General features: G+C 41.2%; 2 protein-coding genes across 3 annotated transcripts in view; both read left to right on the top strand.

Moving 5' to 3' along the window:
* Nucleotides 1–12106, top strand: part of LOC106805142 (beta-hexosaminidase subunit beta-like) — a 16514-nt gene extending 4408 nt beyond the window's left edge. The window contains exons 4-8 of the mRNA XM_014806634.1: nt 5012–5168; nt 5439–5604; nt 5733–5820; nt 6815–6922; nt 8352–12106. Of these exons, the coding sequence (XP_014662120.1) occupies nt 5012–5168; nt 5439–5604; nt 5733–5820; nt 6815–6922; nt 8352–8661 (829 nt within the window). The 3' untranslated portion in view covers nt 8662–12106. The remainder of the gene's footprint in view (nt 1–5011; nt 5169–5438; nt 5605–5732; nt 5821–6814; nt 6923–8351) is intronic.
* Nucleotides 12107–14026: 1920 nt separating this feature from the next.
* Nucleotides 14027–15979, top strand: part of LOC106805143 (mitogen-activated protein kinase kinase kinase 2-like) — a 22174-nt gene continuing 20221 nt past the window's right edge. The window contains exons 1-2 of one of the 2 annotated variants that reach the window (XM_014806635.1): nt 14027–14058; nt 14372–14449. The gene's annotated coding sequence lies outside the window, so the exon portion shown is untranslated. Of the gene's footprint in view, nt 14059–14282; nt 14450–15979 lie in introns of those variants that run through there. The other variant, XM_014806636.1, reaches the window with a different exon arrangement.

Below are 15979 nucleotides of genomic sequence, written 5' to 3'. Positions count from 1 at the left end.
TGTGTGTGTGTGTGTATGTGTGTGTGTGTGTGTGTGTGTGTGTGTGTGTGTGTGTGTTTATCTCGCGATGATCATCGTATTGACTCTCACGCCGTTGACGCTGTTCGCGGGTGATGTTCGCATGCAGGGTCATCAGGCGGCCGGACCGACGCCGTGGCCGCTGCCGCAGTACATCACGACAGCAGCTGACATCGTCACGCTCGATCCGGCGCGATTCGAATTCAGCGCCGACCTCGGATGCGACGTTCTCGAGCGCGCCTTCAGCAGATACAAGAAGCTGCTGTTCTTCCGCCTACAGGTACGTGTATAGGTCTGATTCGCGCAGCGCGGCGAGCCTTTGAAGCCTATTCCCGGTTTTTTTAGTTGTTGGGTGTTACGACCTCTAATTGATATGTAGATGATCAAATATCACAAGTCGTGCATATATCTAATATATATATATATACATATATATATATATATATATATATATATATATATATATATATCCGGGTTTACAGACTATATACTGTAGTCAGAAAAGCTGTCACCTTTGATTTGGTTCAGTTGCTATGGTTATTTTACTACACACTTGACTTGGTTCTATGGTTTTTGTTAGCACATTTTCCAGAAGGCCGATTCAATCCGTAAATTTTGTGAAAATTTTCGCTCTAGATTATCTGTCCTAGTATTTTTAACGAGTGATTTTGTACGAGATTTATGGCTAAATTTATTCATTTGCAGAAATTACAGAGTTATTTACATTTATCACAGTTTCCCATTTTGAATTTTCGATTTTTTTTATTCATTTGTCAACTTTTTCACGTTTATATTGTATCGTATCATCTAACGAATTCACGCCATTAAGTGTATCGTTTTCTGCTAAAAGCACCTGATGTTGTAACTCGACGACGTCTCTATAATAACTAAAAAATCGATTCGGGTTTTCTTTGAACTTATTGCCTTTTGTTGTTGGGTTGTTTAACGATCGCTGTTTTGCTAACATTGGTTTGGTCCCATTTCTACCACACTCGACCGCATGCATTTCCCATGCTGAGCGGTGTATACATTTAACATTGTAGAACCGTTTTTTCCTACCGTTTCCATTTTGACAATGCACTGTTCTTGACGTAAAGCGTGTTCATGAATATGACCATGATTTCGTTCCGACAATGTAACAGGATTACCAGCTATGACGAACCCACTATAGTAACAATAACAAAACTATGATGTGTGCGTTCATGAAAATACACTGTCTATAATAATAATGAGAGTTATGTAATGGCGATATGTAAAAGGCTGTGCATTACGCCTATCGAGCCTTGTTCACGAGACAGCAATGCTATCAATCCATAGTTTCGAGTAGACCTTACCCGACTGTACATTACAGGTTGGCTACGCAAGCTTGCTATCGATTATGCATCATCTAACATATAATCGATTTCGAACTCGGTTGCAATTGAATATTTGCGATTTCAATAAACCGCGGTCTCGGTTCTTCGAGGAGATCGTAAACCGATGCGCGTTGACCATAGCGTAATGGCGTCGTCAAATCATCGCTGTTTTGATAAAATCGAGGGAGATAGGTTCGGTAGCCTAGGAGGCGGGTGATACTCAAAGCTCAAGTAAATACACTACGTGCCGGAGTACTTTCTCGTAGCACAATTGTCGAGAGGTGTCGAGCGTGTCGGATTTAACATCCGTCCGTCGGATCCCGGCTTCCATTCGCCCGACCTCTGAGGGTTTGTTAATCGTATGCAACCAGAAAAAAAGGTAGTGACGTAGGGTTAGAGTTCCTTGACTTATTGGCGTAGTTATCTTGTATGACATAGTTGACTTGTGGGTGTAAAAAAGGGGGCGGACGCATGACCAGATTCGCCTCATTCGCTCGGTTTAATAGCCACACTCGACACTTTTATATTAGTGTACGAATGTCTCACGTTTCTAGACGGCCATAAAGGATCTATAAAACATTCCCGACGGTGAGACCTTGTTCGAGATAACCCCCCCCCCAAACACATGCGCTTAGTTTTATTTACTTCTAGCTATATTACTCTTTTTCCCCAAGCTTGTGATTTATTGCATTTAGATTACGTCTGCCTCTGGATAAATCGTTTACATTTTAGTGTGATTTGTCTTTCCCGGTTTTGCGAGGCCGTTTTCGGAGTAAAGTGGAAACTAGCTTCCGCAACGGCTGCCATTTTACCATACTTGGCATGAGGCGTTATGGGATTTACTGACTAGTTAAAGGTTCATCCAGCAGATAAGTCAAACTTGTCCGCGAATAACTAACCAACGGACTGTTTATTTGCCATCGCTATAACCCAATGAAACGTCTAGAAGGTAGACTTGAGAAAGACGATTTTTAAAATAAAATTTTCGACTATGCGGACCATGTGTAAATACAATAACATAAATACATAATATATACAATAAACATTTTTTAAAGTCGCCTGCAAACGATCTACAATATTTTACCGTATCGACGCAACTAATGTCTTTTGCGATGATGCATTTTTCAATAACCTCCGCCCGTATTATCACATTTGCACGAGTGGCAACACTAGCGTAAATATCAACCGAATAGCAATTGCAATATAAAGGAAGTTAGGCACAACAAAAATGCAAGCACTGTGAGACGTTTTTGTCCCGTAAACGGAATGCAAATACAGCACAAAACGCGCACTGGTCACTAAATAACTGCCTGAACAAATTCAGCATGTATGAATGCAATCTTCTAAAAATCACTCTCCTCGGAAAAAAATTGCGTCATTTCACACATCTTGTGAGAGCGCCTCTGAATATCTTTAGAAGATTTCACGCTGCCAGCGTGCGATATACGTACATATTTCATCACTGCAAATGTCTGTGTAGACTCGGCGCTAAAATATATATACTTACATAATGGGAACGCTAGTGTCAAACTGAATGTATATCACTTCAGAGCACGTCGATTTTGAGCGTGTGTTCGCATATTTTCTGCTGCGTCACTCAAAAGTAGTTTTCTGTAGCCTCTTTGTAAAACGTGCGATTGATCGGTCTGCTTTTAACTTGCCAAATTTGTAGTGATAAATTTTTATTATTATAGCATTAATTATTCAATACGCTATTCGCATTTTCTCGCACGCTTGCCGAATTAGATTTTAATTACATTAAAATTATCTCGTATTTAAGAGGTATACATTTGGTAGATATGCATGATTAGTGTCCACTGATTAGTGACCAAACGGTGTTAACGAAGCCAATGAAGAAAGATAAAAAGGCAAGCGTTAGTCTACGCTTACTCATGTATCGCATATCATGTATAATCATCACGTATAATTATGGTGTATCATCATATCAATTTATCGCATATGATCTCAGTATAAATAGTGCAGTCGTAGAATCGAAATTTACGCATGCAGATAATCCGGTCGCATCTATAGTGGTAATAATCATTGATTGGCCGCATTAAGATAAAATTAAATGTTTTCTAATTAAATTATGAAATATTACACGCACACAATTGATTGCTGTATTTACAGTCTGTGGTTAGATTACTGACGTACGGTCGACTGGCGCGGGACATTATGCTACCAACGCATGCGATCTATACCTTCTTCATAGTTTATCATTGTAAACTATTTGTGAGAATGACAAAATATTATATATATATATATATATATATATATATATATATATATATATATATATAGGCACGAAACAAGCCAGATACCATGGCCGATCGCGCCTTCAATACACCACCAATAACACTGTAGCACTTGCTAATGCAATTCCACCGAGAAGCATAAATCTGCACTCTCGGCAGAAGTCGTATTCTTGCGAACACTCGTGAAGCACCACCAGTCTCACGGCGTTACCAGCATTGCATAACTTACGAATATGTGTTGCTGGTTGTTGTCATATCCACAGTAAAAAATCTGGGTCACGATAAACTGTATAAATGATTAAATAAAATGTTAACACTTCACTGATCATCTGGGCGGCAAATTTTGATTGCCTTTGTTCAGGAACATTAACCGTAATGATCTGTTTGTCGATTAACTTTCCGGCTAGTAGAATTCTGAAACTTTCGGAATGTTAGAGTTCGCACCTCATAGTTTTAATACAGATATGTGCACACCGAAACCTAACGAATGGATATGGAATAACGCATGCGTGCGTGGCGAATGATACGAGTAGCCAGAGTGGTTGTTGTCAAAATGTCAACATATCGTTCGTTACGTTAATGTTAAACACACACGCGCGCATGCGCGCGCACACACACACACACACACACACACACACACACACACACACACACGCACACGCACACGCGCACACGCACACGCGCACACGCACGCATGCATGCAGACGTGCTATACTCTTGCTATAGCATATTGTTTTTCGGTTATCGGTGCTCTACGCTCATTATTTATATCATTAATGCTTATACCTACGCAGACTCGTACTAATAGCTATTAGCAGTGACGTACGCGAAGATATTATCCGTAATTGTATAATTAATATAATAATATCGTGAGGAGTAAGTCTATTACGTGCGTACTATTAGCTGATGACTAGGGATCGTCTCTGGGCACACTTTACATCTATTCATAGCGGTGGCTTGTTCTGACGAAGGCACTATCGATCTATGGTTTTCCGATCATGAGACAGCATGCAGCTGTCACTTTATTGGAGGCGTATTGATCTCTTGCTGAACACGAGCTACATAAACAACCATTAACATGTCAAAAGGCCGAAGCTCTTCTAAATACTTTTGTGTCATCCAGATATCGACGCGTTCTGCTCGTTCACTATACTGGAAACTATGATAACGTGAACGCATTGGAATTTGTAGGTTGAACAGACGAACAGGCGGCGCGACGTGAACGAGCACCCGCTAAAACGACGCAACGCGGAATTGCAAAACGTTTTTCACCTTTTATGTATGATTGTATTGCGATGCACGCGCCTGCTATACTCTTACTCTACTGTTCTGTTAATCGCCATGGTTACTCAACGGTTGCGCCATTTTGCTTTTATCCGTCAGGATGTCGAATCCGCGAATTAAACGGTTCATGAAGAAGAACAAGCTAAAGAAATACAAGGACCTGCAGCAGATGTACGCGACTAAATTGATGAAGATCGTGTCCCGGCTCAAAATGAAGTACATCGTGTGGCAGGATCCACTCGATGAAGGAGCCAAGGTATCGTTTCTCACGGCAAGACAACGTGGTCTGGAAAACGTACCGATGTATTTACAAAATACAGACAATAGTGCGATGCGAATTCCCTGCGCACGCACACGCGCACGCACGCACGAACGCGCGAACGAACGAACGAACCAACAAACACACGCATGCACGCACGCTCGCATGCACGCGGGAACCTATTCTTACCTATACTTACTTAGCAAATAAGCATAATGCGGCGCAAAGCATGCAATTATATTTGCGAGTCCAAACGTGTCCTTTCAGGTTAGTAAGGATGCTATCGTCGAAGTATGGAAGAACATTCAGAACATCGCTAGTGTCGTCGAGATGGGGTACACCACGATCACGTCTGCCGGGTGGTATTTAGACGACATTGGCAACAAGGACGACTGGCAATCGTTTTACGCCAACGAACCATATAACTATATAAGTAAGTTTTGGCAGTCGTACTTATACGGTATAATATAGCGGAGTTTAGAAGCACTTTTTTCGAATTTCTTAGATTGTGGGATTCTCTGAACGACATATAGTCGAGCGTCACTTTTATGTTTGTTTCAGAACCAGAGCACCAGCCTTTAGTTGTCGGTGGCGAGGCATGTTTATGGGCTGAGTACGTAGATGAGACGAATCATCATTCTCGGCTATGGTAAGTTAGTTCGTCTGCCACAAGGATGTATGGTGAACGCTGTTGGCGACTTTTAACCGACTGAAATACCCGCCATGTTGGGCATCCACCATGTTAAGCTGTGGACACACTACGCGATTTTTCATGCGATCGAGCCGGCCGGCTCAGTCGGGCGACTCTGTGGACACACTACGCGACTGAGTCGGGCGACTCTGTGGATTTTCAGCACGCTGATTGGCTGATGAATTGTACAATCGGCCGACTCGATCGCAGACCCGGGCACACTAGGCAATTGCAGCCGCGCGACTCAAATAATTATCAAACATGTTTGAATCGGGCGACTCGGCCGGCCGACTCGAAAATCGATGCGACTCACTGGACACACTACGCGATATTTCATGCGATCGAGCCGGCCGGCTCGGTCGGCCGACTCGATCGCATGAAATATCGCCTAGTGTGTCCACCCCTTTAGGCAAATGGAGGATCGGGTCCTCATTATAGGCAACTGACCTTCGAATTATCAGCGACAAAACAAACAGGAAGGTTTATTTTTTACAATTACATAACGATAGCCATTCAAAATGAATCCCGTAGAGGGTCTATATCTAAGCAGTGCTGTAGCAGAATACATCAATGCGGCTCTAAGTATAGAGAAACCCGAGTTAGGAAAACACCGCGCAAGCAGGAAACAGGAGAGTGCGTATATAGGCCGAATATGTTTATATTTACCAAGTCGTATAACGGTGGAAAGTTAAAAGGATATTTACTGTATACGTTGTTTATTATGAAAACATTTCTTCCGCGATAGCTGCACGATTGTGTCTTAGTAACGTGTATAGAAACCTGATATCTCACGCTTCTCAAACTCTAATTCAACGAGGGTTTTTTTTCGGAATTGTTGACTAATCGAATGCGACATGAGTGTGCAGAATGAAGTCGAGTCGAGCGCTGTCTGCGATGTAGCAATCATCAATATAATGTTAATGTAAATGTGAATGACATCGTTTGTGTTCAGGCCGAGAGCGTCGGCCGTGGCTGAGCGGCTATGGAGCGACATGGCGGCGACTCAGAATATCGCTGACGCTACGTACAGGATCGATGACATGAGATGCATGCTATTAAGGTAAACCAATCGTCGCTATATTATATATATATAATTATATATATATATGTGTGTGTGTGTGTGTGTGTGTGTGTGCGTGCGTGCGTGCGTGCGTGCGTGCGTGCGTGCGCGCGTACGTGCGTGCGTGCGTGCGTGTGTGTATCACGGGACAGATATAGGCTTACGTATATCGCACGTCATGCGCCGCCACTCATCTCGTATTACATGTCATTATTACATGTCATTACGTACATATATTCGTGCCATGTGTCATTTCATATATCATATTTATACATGTAGTGTGCGCCATGTCTCACGTTGAGCTTGGATAAGAAACTGCGACTCTACCTTAACACACACTCACCTGTTGCCTGACCTGCGCACCATTAATCATTTCGTATACGTAACCTAATTAATTTACATTCGTTGTATGAGAATGTACACATGATGTGGCACAATCGCGATAAAGGTAAACCAATCGTCGCTATATATATGTGTATGTGCGTGCTGCGTCGCGTTGCGGAAGTGTGCTGCTGTGTGCTGCGTGCGTGCGTGTGTGCGTGCGTGCGTGTGTGTATCACGGGACGATATATAGGCTTACGGATATCGCACGTCATGCGCCGCCACTCATCTCGTATTACATGTCATTATTACATGTCATACGTCATATATTCGTGTCATGTTTCATATATCATATACTATACATAGTGTGCCGCCATGTCTCACGTGAGCTGGGATAAGAAATGCGACTCTACCCTTACACACACTCACCTGTTGCCTGACCTGCGCACCATTAATCATATATTTCGTAAACGTGACCTAATTCATTTACATTCGTTGGATAAGCACGTACACACGATGTGGGGCTGACGCACTTATGAAGTACGAGGCTCGACATGCGCTTGCACTCGGTCTATATATGAAGATGCATGACGTACGACCGACACAAGGCGGGTGATCGCGCGCGCGTGCGTGTGTACGTGCGTGTGCGTGCGAGTTTGTGTATATGACCTGTGCGTGATGTATGTGCCGTCATCGTAGAAAGTACGACTTATGCTACGATGAAAAAATTTACTTTGATACAATGGATTGAGTTTTTACCGAGATGAATTCCGAAAGTTCGTACCATATTCTCGAAATGCGCCGAAGGATTAACTATATATATGCGGTGATATTACTTTACAATAATTTATCTCTACGTCCGCCCTTTTATTCTGATTCCACGGGCGACACATTTCTGTTCCCTGCGTTTTGGTTTCGCCTGTCTTCATTCTTCTTCATCACTCACAGGCGCGATAAATTCGTTTACCTCTACTACCCGTGTTTATTTTTTTTTACATTTTTGACCGTGTTTCTCTTTTTTTATATTTCAACACCTAATACATTCATTCATTCATCCTTCCCTTAATTATTCTGATCTCTCTCTCTCTCTCTCTCTCTCCATCCACAGAAGAGGCATTCCGGCTCAACCAATCGCTCCCGGTTATTGCGACTACGACCTTCCCGACGAGGAAGTTAAAGACGTCGACGACGACGACGACGTCGGCGACAAGTCCGACAACGGCGGCGTCTACGTGCCGACGAGAGCGCAACTCCGGACGCGCATTATGAAGACGATAGGCTTCAACTTCCTCGGCTCGCAGGCGATGCTGCTATACGGCGCCTGTCTGCTGGTGCTGGCGTTCCTCATGGCCAGGTCGAAGTGCATGCATGTCACAAACAGCATCGTGTTGCACTTAAATCCGCAGCTGGGTCGATAGCGACGCGCGAGCCGGGGCCGACCGAGACGACAGGCCGATACGCGGGCCGGGGGGCAATTAGAATTGCGTCAGAGTCAAAATGCAAAGCGCGCAATTAAAGTCGGGCAATGAGTTTGAGTGACGGTTTCGGTTAATTAGATCTGATGGCTAACGACAGCCGAGCGCAATGAAATTATGCGTTTGAACGAGAGCGCTAGACGATGGGAAATCTTAAGAATGGTTGCTAACGACCGTTGGATACTCATATACGTTCGTTGCCAGAATGTTGCGCATGTTTGCGTCACATTTATATAAGCAATTGTGAGGACGGATCGGGCTAAATGTAAAGTACGTACACAGTAGTGTGCGAAAGAAAAATAAAATAAAATTCTGTATATATAATTAACGCGAATAACAGGCCGATCGCACACGATATAATAATAGGTTTAATGTAAGTAAGTAAATTTAGTATTGATGATTAAATCCGTAACAGACGCCTGGTCTGTCAATCACGTGTAGAAATGACAACACAAAGGTTTCCCTTCCTCATCCCTCTCTTCCATCCGGTGTCTTTGACTAGCATTCACTCACGCTCTCCCGCTCTACCCCTCTCGCTGTCTTTAACAACATACTCTTGTATTCTCTAATCGCCTCCTCCACGGAGGCTTTTGTAACACGCGCACGATTATATTAATACTAGAAATTGCTGTTCCTATAAGTCTATACCCGAAATATTGTCTGTTGCTCAAGAGATGGGTTTACGATTAGTACAGTTATTCTACAAATCTTCTAATAACTGTGTACACAAATGTAAATTAGGATTCTACACAATTACAATGAAATACAATTCCCTGCAGCTATTTATCCCTTCTGTTCTTAGTCTTAGAGATTCCGCAAGTATATGCCCCTATCTTATGGCAGCAAATGGTTTTTAAGTACTGCATACGAATGCTTTTTAAAAGGCCTATTGTTCTTCATCGAAATTAGATTTATTTCCTCAGTTTCGTGTTTGAGCCTCCAAATTTCGATGACGTAAAGGTGATGACGTAATTGTACGGAACGCTAGCAACGTACCCGGAATGATTGTCGTTGATCTCACCTATTAAATGCTGCATGCACGCATATTCCGGGCACGTATCACCATGTAAATGTGATGGCAGAGCTAACATTAAATTATTGGGTGGCTTGTATATTATCATTCCCGCATTTGTATACCAGATGATCATTCTTCCATAAAGGTGGTTTTTGCGTTGTCGGTCGCAGACTAGATCGTTCTAGGTCGTATGTAAATTGTGTTTCTATTGCCGTTATCAACTATCTCACTGTGATGATTGTATGCGTGTACTGGAACACCGACGTAGAATATCTAGTGTACACGAGCGCTACCATATTTCTGCATAAATGCAAGAGTGAATGCGAATACAGGTGTGGACAACGGTGGTGAGATATTTGTTCTAGGTCGCGCGTCTGAATACGGTCTTGTTACGAGTTAAGTTTACCACGTATACTATATTCAACGTTATACCTGAAAATAAAACTATAATAGGTAAATAGCATATATCATAAAGCAGCACGTGGTGTAATTACACTATAACCCGGTAGTGGCTAAATGCTCTCACACAAATTTTTGCAGTTATTTTAACCAAGATTTTGGAGTGGGATCGCTTATTTATAAGCATGCGTGCGATCCCGCCGGAGATGAATATTTTTGTCATAAATAATGATAAATATCCCTCAATAACACAGAATAATGCTTTCTCCGATTTCCCTTTGTTTTGTAGCCGATTTAAATCGTGGTAGGAATGATCGAGTACCACTGGTTGATTAATCTTGCCAATTATATGGAACGTCGACGTACATGTTTATGGAAATTCATTCGCGTCTAATGACGTTCTAATATAGCATTTAAAAGTGCATTACTCTTTAAAAGCTAATAAATACACGAATACGCAAGCAGTTAGCAGGCATACGAACTTGCAGAGTAAACATATTGCATAGTGCTGATATGCTTTACGAATGAATATATGCAATACATCTGTGATGTAGACGTGCAAACATTTTAGTCACCTTTTAAAATTCTATTTCAGCACTCATTGAGCCATTAAATGGACATCAATTTTAGGCAGCAATGGAGAGATAAAATAGGGTGAGAACCCAATGAGCATGCACGTATTGAAAGAGTTGTAAATACGCATTTTTGAAAAGTACTAAACGACATTGTATATTCTATTGATATGCATCAAACTATAGGTGTTGTAGCCGCGTTCGGGTTTATATTTAAATGATCGTTATTTATACCTGATTCAGCGGCTTGAATCTCACCGACCGTGTGTTTGACAAGTGAACACCTATGGGTAGCGTTAGTAGAGCATGCAGTCGCTATTCGTACACGTATCTACGTTATACAACTCGTTATATTGTTTTAAAAAATAAGCGCGTTAATTTGTATTTCTGACGTGTATATATTCGCTAACATAAATGGCACGGTTATTTTTGTTCGGTCGGTGAGGCATCATGCGTTTATATTGCGTTGACATCGCTGCCAATGTGCTAGATGCAATCAACGAGTTGCGCTTATCTAGCTACTTGGTTATTATTAGGGTTAGGCTCGGGACTTCATTGAGGTCACCTTCAAATAATTGATGTACGCGCTGTGCGCACAATGCCTTCCAAGGCTAACATCTGATTGCGTTGTCCCCGTTTTTATGTCGGATACACGAAGACACAAATTAACGCGGTATTTGACGGTCAACTTGCGGCCATATTACAGCGCCATCTTACGGTCATCTTACGGCCATATTACTCGCCATCTTGTTGTCATGTTACGGCCGTATAATGCCAGCGCCACCTGACGGTTATTGCATAGACGTGGGGATAATAAAGATTATTATCTACGTCTTTTGTTGACTGATTGAACAAATACATCAATCACAAACTTGGTGCGTTATAAGTTAACACTTGTTCACTGTTACAGCGGCGCGATTTCGTTTTTTATATGCGTCCAAGACACTTCTATGAAACCGTTACAATTTAGCATGTATATTAAATATATACGTGAACGACGTGAAGTCTGTGTACCGACTGCTGCAAGGCTTTAGATACAAATGGGAATATAATGTTTGATCCATAATCACAATTCCAAAATTGCTATTATATACATATATAGATAGATATATTCCGCATCTATTGTAAAGAGACTTGTCAATGATTCCTAATTTCTATCGCGGACATGTTTTCACGCGCAACGAAGCACAGCTTGGGGCAGAAGTGCACTTTCGGTAAAATACTATAAATGTGACAATTTCAAAACCTCTTAGTTCTAAACCTCACATATAGGCCCCCTACATAGACACTCTTATTTTTATTTCAGGTTCATATTTAAGTCAAAACATATATATTATCGCTGTTGAAATGTAATGATCTGTGAATAAACTTATGGCAATACAAAAGAGTTGTTTCTTTTTTACCGCACTCTTAACCTGCAATTTTTCGGTCTACCTTTCCTGCAGTTTTTGACAAAAACTACCGCAAAGATTCACTCAAAATGTCTACTTGAGTCATCGTCAAAACATTATATACATCATTAATTGCGAGCAGCATGTCTGAGCATATATGGCCTGCCAGAGCAGCTCCATTTATTTAATACCATGCACTTGAATCTACAGACGAACTGACCAACTCTCTGGGGCCATGACCATGAACGACCCTCCCTCGCTTATATTTTGTTTACTTCTGCACGAAACGACCCTCGCAGTGAATTCGCATAATAATAATTACAGGCAATTAATTATTCACGCAATTATACCATTACCTAATACGGCGTTTTTGTGGACCAGGCAAAAACTTCACAAATAACCCGTTATCTAGTATCCACAGATAAGTACGTTATATGTACTATACATTTAACTCGTATACCAGCAGTTCATGAGTGAGGATGGCTCCACTGTTTTATACGCTATAGGTGGGTTATAATATGTGTCTTAAATTATTTACACCGGCTTCATTCAGACAACCCTAACCATTCCCGTACAATTGTATATGCTTTACAATATATATATATATCAGAAGTAGATAATAGGGTAATAATAGTTCCCTATTATCTACTCCGGATATATACATATCAGGGGTTAATAATAACAAATTTTGTTATTATTAACTCCAGATATATATATGTATATGGAATGGTTCGGGTTGTCTAAATGAAGCCAGTGTGAATAATTTAAAACACTTTCATTATTAACCGGCTATAACGTATAGAACCTTGGTTAAACATAATATTCGGTAGTTCACGAATACACGAAAACGTAAATATTATATTTACTTATTTTGCGATTACAATTGTCAAGAGAAGAACCCTGACCTTGTGATAGATTATAGGATATATGCTATAAACTTACTCGCCGAATGTAGAAATTTACATTTCTATTTTAGCATAGCTACAGTTTGGGAAAACATTTATTTATTATCATGGGCCGCACAAATGCTTATGGTGTATGGTATATAAATTTATTTTTCATCAACCATCTTGATTTCGATGTTTATATAACTTCTATTGAAATTTTGATCTACCATAGACAAAAATGTTAAGTTGTTAACCATGTAATGACAATGCAACTTAACTCGTGCGTATAATAAGTATACAGTGTAATACATCCCTAATATAAACAATATATTACATTTATTATTACACGTTGCATTATACCCCATTCACACCAGGGCCGCGATCTCACCACGCTCGTACTACGCTCTAATGGGAGGGGCACACGAGCGTATTTTATCGCCCGATCGCGGCGAATCGGCGAATCGCTCAAAAAATTCGCCCGTGTGCCCGAGACGTGGAAGGCGTAGTACCCACGTAACTCGAGCGTAGTACAAACTTAATGATCGTATCGCAAGCGTGTCGGGTGCGTGAAAATTGTCGCCCCGTTCTCAGCACGATGTCAATACGTTTTCATCACGCTGTTACTACGTCCATGGAGATATCTCTGCGACCTGACCACGCTCTCGCTATGACCATGGCGTGTCTCTATAGCAAGCTCGACCCGTTCGTACTACGATTGTACTACGCCAAACACGTCCCAGCTGGGCGCGCCGTTGTGGCGTTCGCATTACGTGTTAGTCACGCTCAGATCACGTCCTGCGAACTTGGGGTATAAATTGGGGTGCTACCCTGGCCGCGAAATTTTTTTTCCCAAACGGTATAACATAGCGAAGAATTTAGCGCCTTCTGATTGGCTGCTTCGATTTGCTTTGCCTTTGCCTTTTCGATTTAATTTCGCGGCCCGGCTGGGGCCCAATTGGCCACGCTATCAACCACGCTCACCACGCTCGGGCAAATTTTTGGAGCGTGGGGCGATCGTGATGAGAGTAGCTCTGGTGTGAATGGGCCTTTAGAGTATATGTTGCAGTTTCAGTCGTGTATGTGAAAGCAAAGATATATCATAGATATACACAACACGGCTTGTGTTGTGTACATCTATGGATATATGGAATAGACATCCCCAAAAGCGTATTAAGAGATATCTTTATATCTCTATTCTATATATTTGATGAAGTTCTGTTTGCTTAAATTTTCAACATCGTACACCAGATGGCGAAGTTAAGCAGACAACTGCTTACGCTCTGGTGCAACATCGCCGTGATATCAGGTTCAGCTTTCTGACTTTAATATATGAAAGTTTCTTGTTTACGAAGTTTGTTCCTACTTTTTGCAAATACAACCTGCGCAAAGGTCATGGAAATTTGGACAGCAATATGATAATCAACAATGTTTACCTAATAGGAAGCATAATGGATTATTACGTATAAGGTAAACAAAAGTGTCCGATCATTTTTTTACTACAACTTACAAGTTTCTGCGACAACTTTTTGTACATAGGCCTAGCCTTGATGCATGACCATGGTGTATGGTTTCAATATGATGTGTTATTTTGTTAATATGGCACGGTTTCACACTACTAAATTATTTATGGAAAATTTATTCACGCATTGTCGCGTAAGCAAATACTGTTCATATTTAATAACCGTCCCTTTCGCAGTGATGACTGATGTACTACATATATGATACAGTCTGTCACTTGTGACACCTGCAAGTCATTCAACATTAATCATTATGTCTATGGGTATGCTTATAAAATAACTGATCAGTAATGATGAATAAGTGGCAGCAGAAGTTGGTACTCATCACATTCAAATCACATTACTTTTCAGGACACACCTTAGTGTTGTTCTAGTTCATTAATTTTTTCAAATGTGGATTACATTTTATGAATATTGCTAAGTATACATCTTAATAGAGAATTGTTATCCACCATATACTCTGCTTATATACTATTAGCTCCAAGAAACGGTATTGCTAGGGTTAGAATACCGTTTCAAATTCTTGCCCACAATTCCTTGTAGTTGGCTCGGTATCCAACCATCGACACAGCTAGCGTCACATGTAATAGCTCAAACGAATCTATAAACTTCTGGCTTGCTCGCGGTAACTGGGCGCTACTGGGCGCTACTTGTTTATTGAGTTATGCCGTTTTTCTGAGATGAATTGGATCAAAACAACCAGACAGCCGCCATGTCTGCCATGTTCAGTGCAACTAAAATCAGCAATGGACCTGATTTTCACAGTGCGTAGGCCTAAATACAACGCAAGTACATATCTTCGCAATGATAATTATTAAGTTGTTGTAGATTGACGTTTCCTGGTTTTCAATGTTTTAATATTTATATATATACGAGTATATGATGCTTATTTATGCTCGCGCCAACGCAAGTTGCAACGTTATGGTATGTTATGTCGTTTCGGGTTTTCCTGGACCGAATAATTCTGTCCCATATAACCTTTTTTATATTTTGGTGAGGGTTATTGGGACAGAACGGGGTTCATTGAAATTTCGTGAGATTGCATGTAAAATGCATGCGCTGCGAATGCGGCCCGTACGCCGCTATTGGCGCGAAAAAAAACCTACCGTTCCCTTCTACATGGCTTTACCTTGCTACTGATATGTGTAGACAATCACTTCAATCGTTATTAACTTCTTAAAAGATTGTTTTTCAGAAACCCCGCTTCATTTAACTTTAGTAAATTACGTTGGCCATTTACAAACAATCAGACCAATCAGAGCGAGTCTTACAATAGCCCCTGGTTCTCGCTTGTATCTGTGGCGCTGCAATAGGCCTGATAGACTCGCTCTGATTGGTCTGATTGTTTGTAAATGGCCAACGTAATTTACTAAAGTTAAATGAAGTGGGGTTTCTGAAAAACAATCTTTTAAGAAGTGAATAACGATTGAAGTGAATGTATACACATATCAGTAGCAAGGTAAAGCCATGTAGAAGGGAA

Source organism: Priapulus caudatus, unplaced genomic scaffold (genome assembly GCF_000485595.1).
Source record: "Priapulus caudatus unplaced genomic scaffold, Priapulus_caudatus-5.0.1 Scaffold101, whole genome shotgun sequence".
NCBI lineage: Eukaryota > Metazoa > Priapulida > Priapulimorpha > Priapulimorphida > Priapulidae > Priapulus > Priapulus caudatus.
This window is presented reverse-complemented; position numbering and strand designations above follow the sequence as displayed.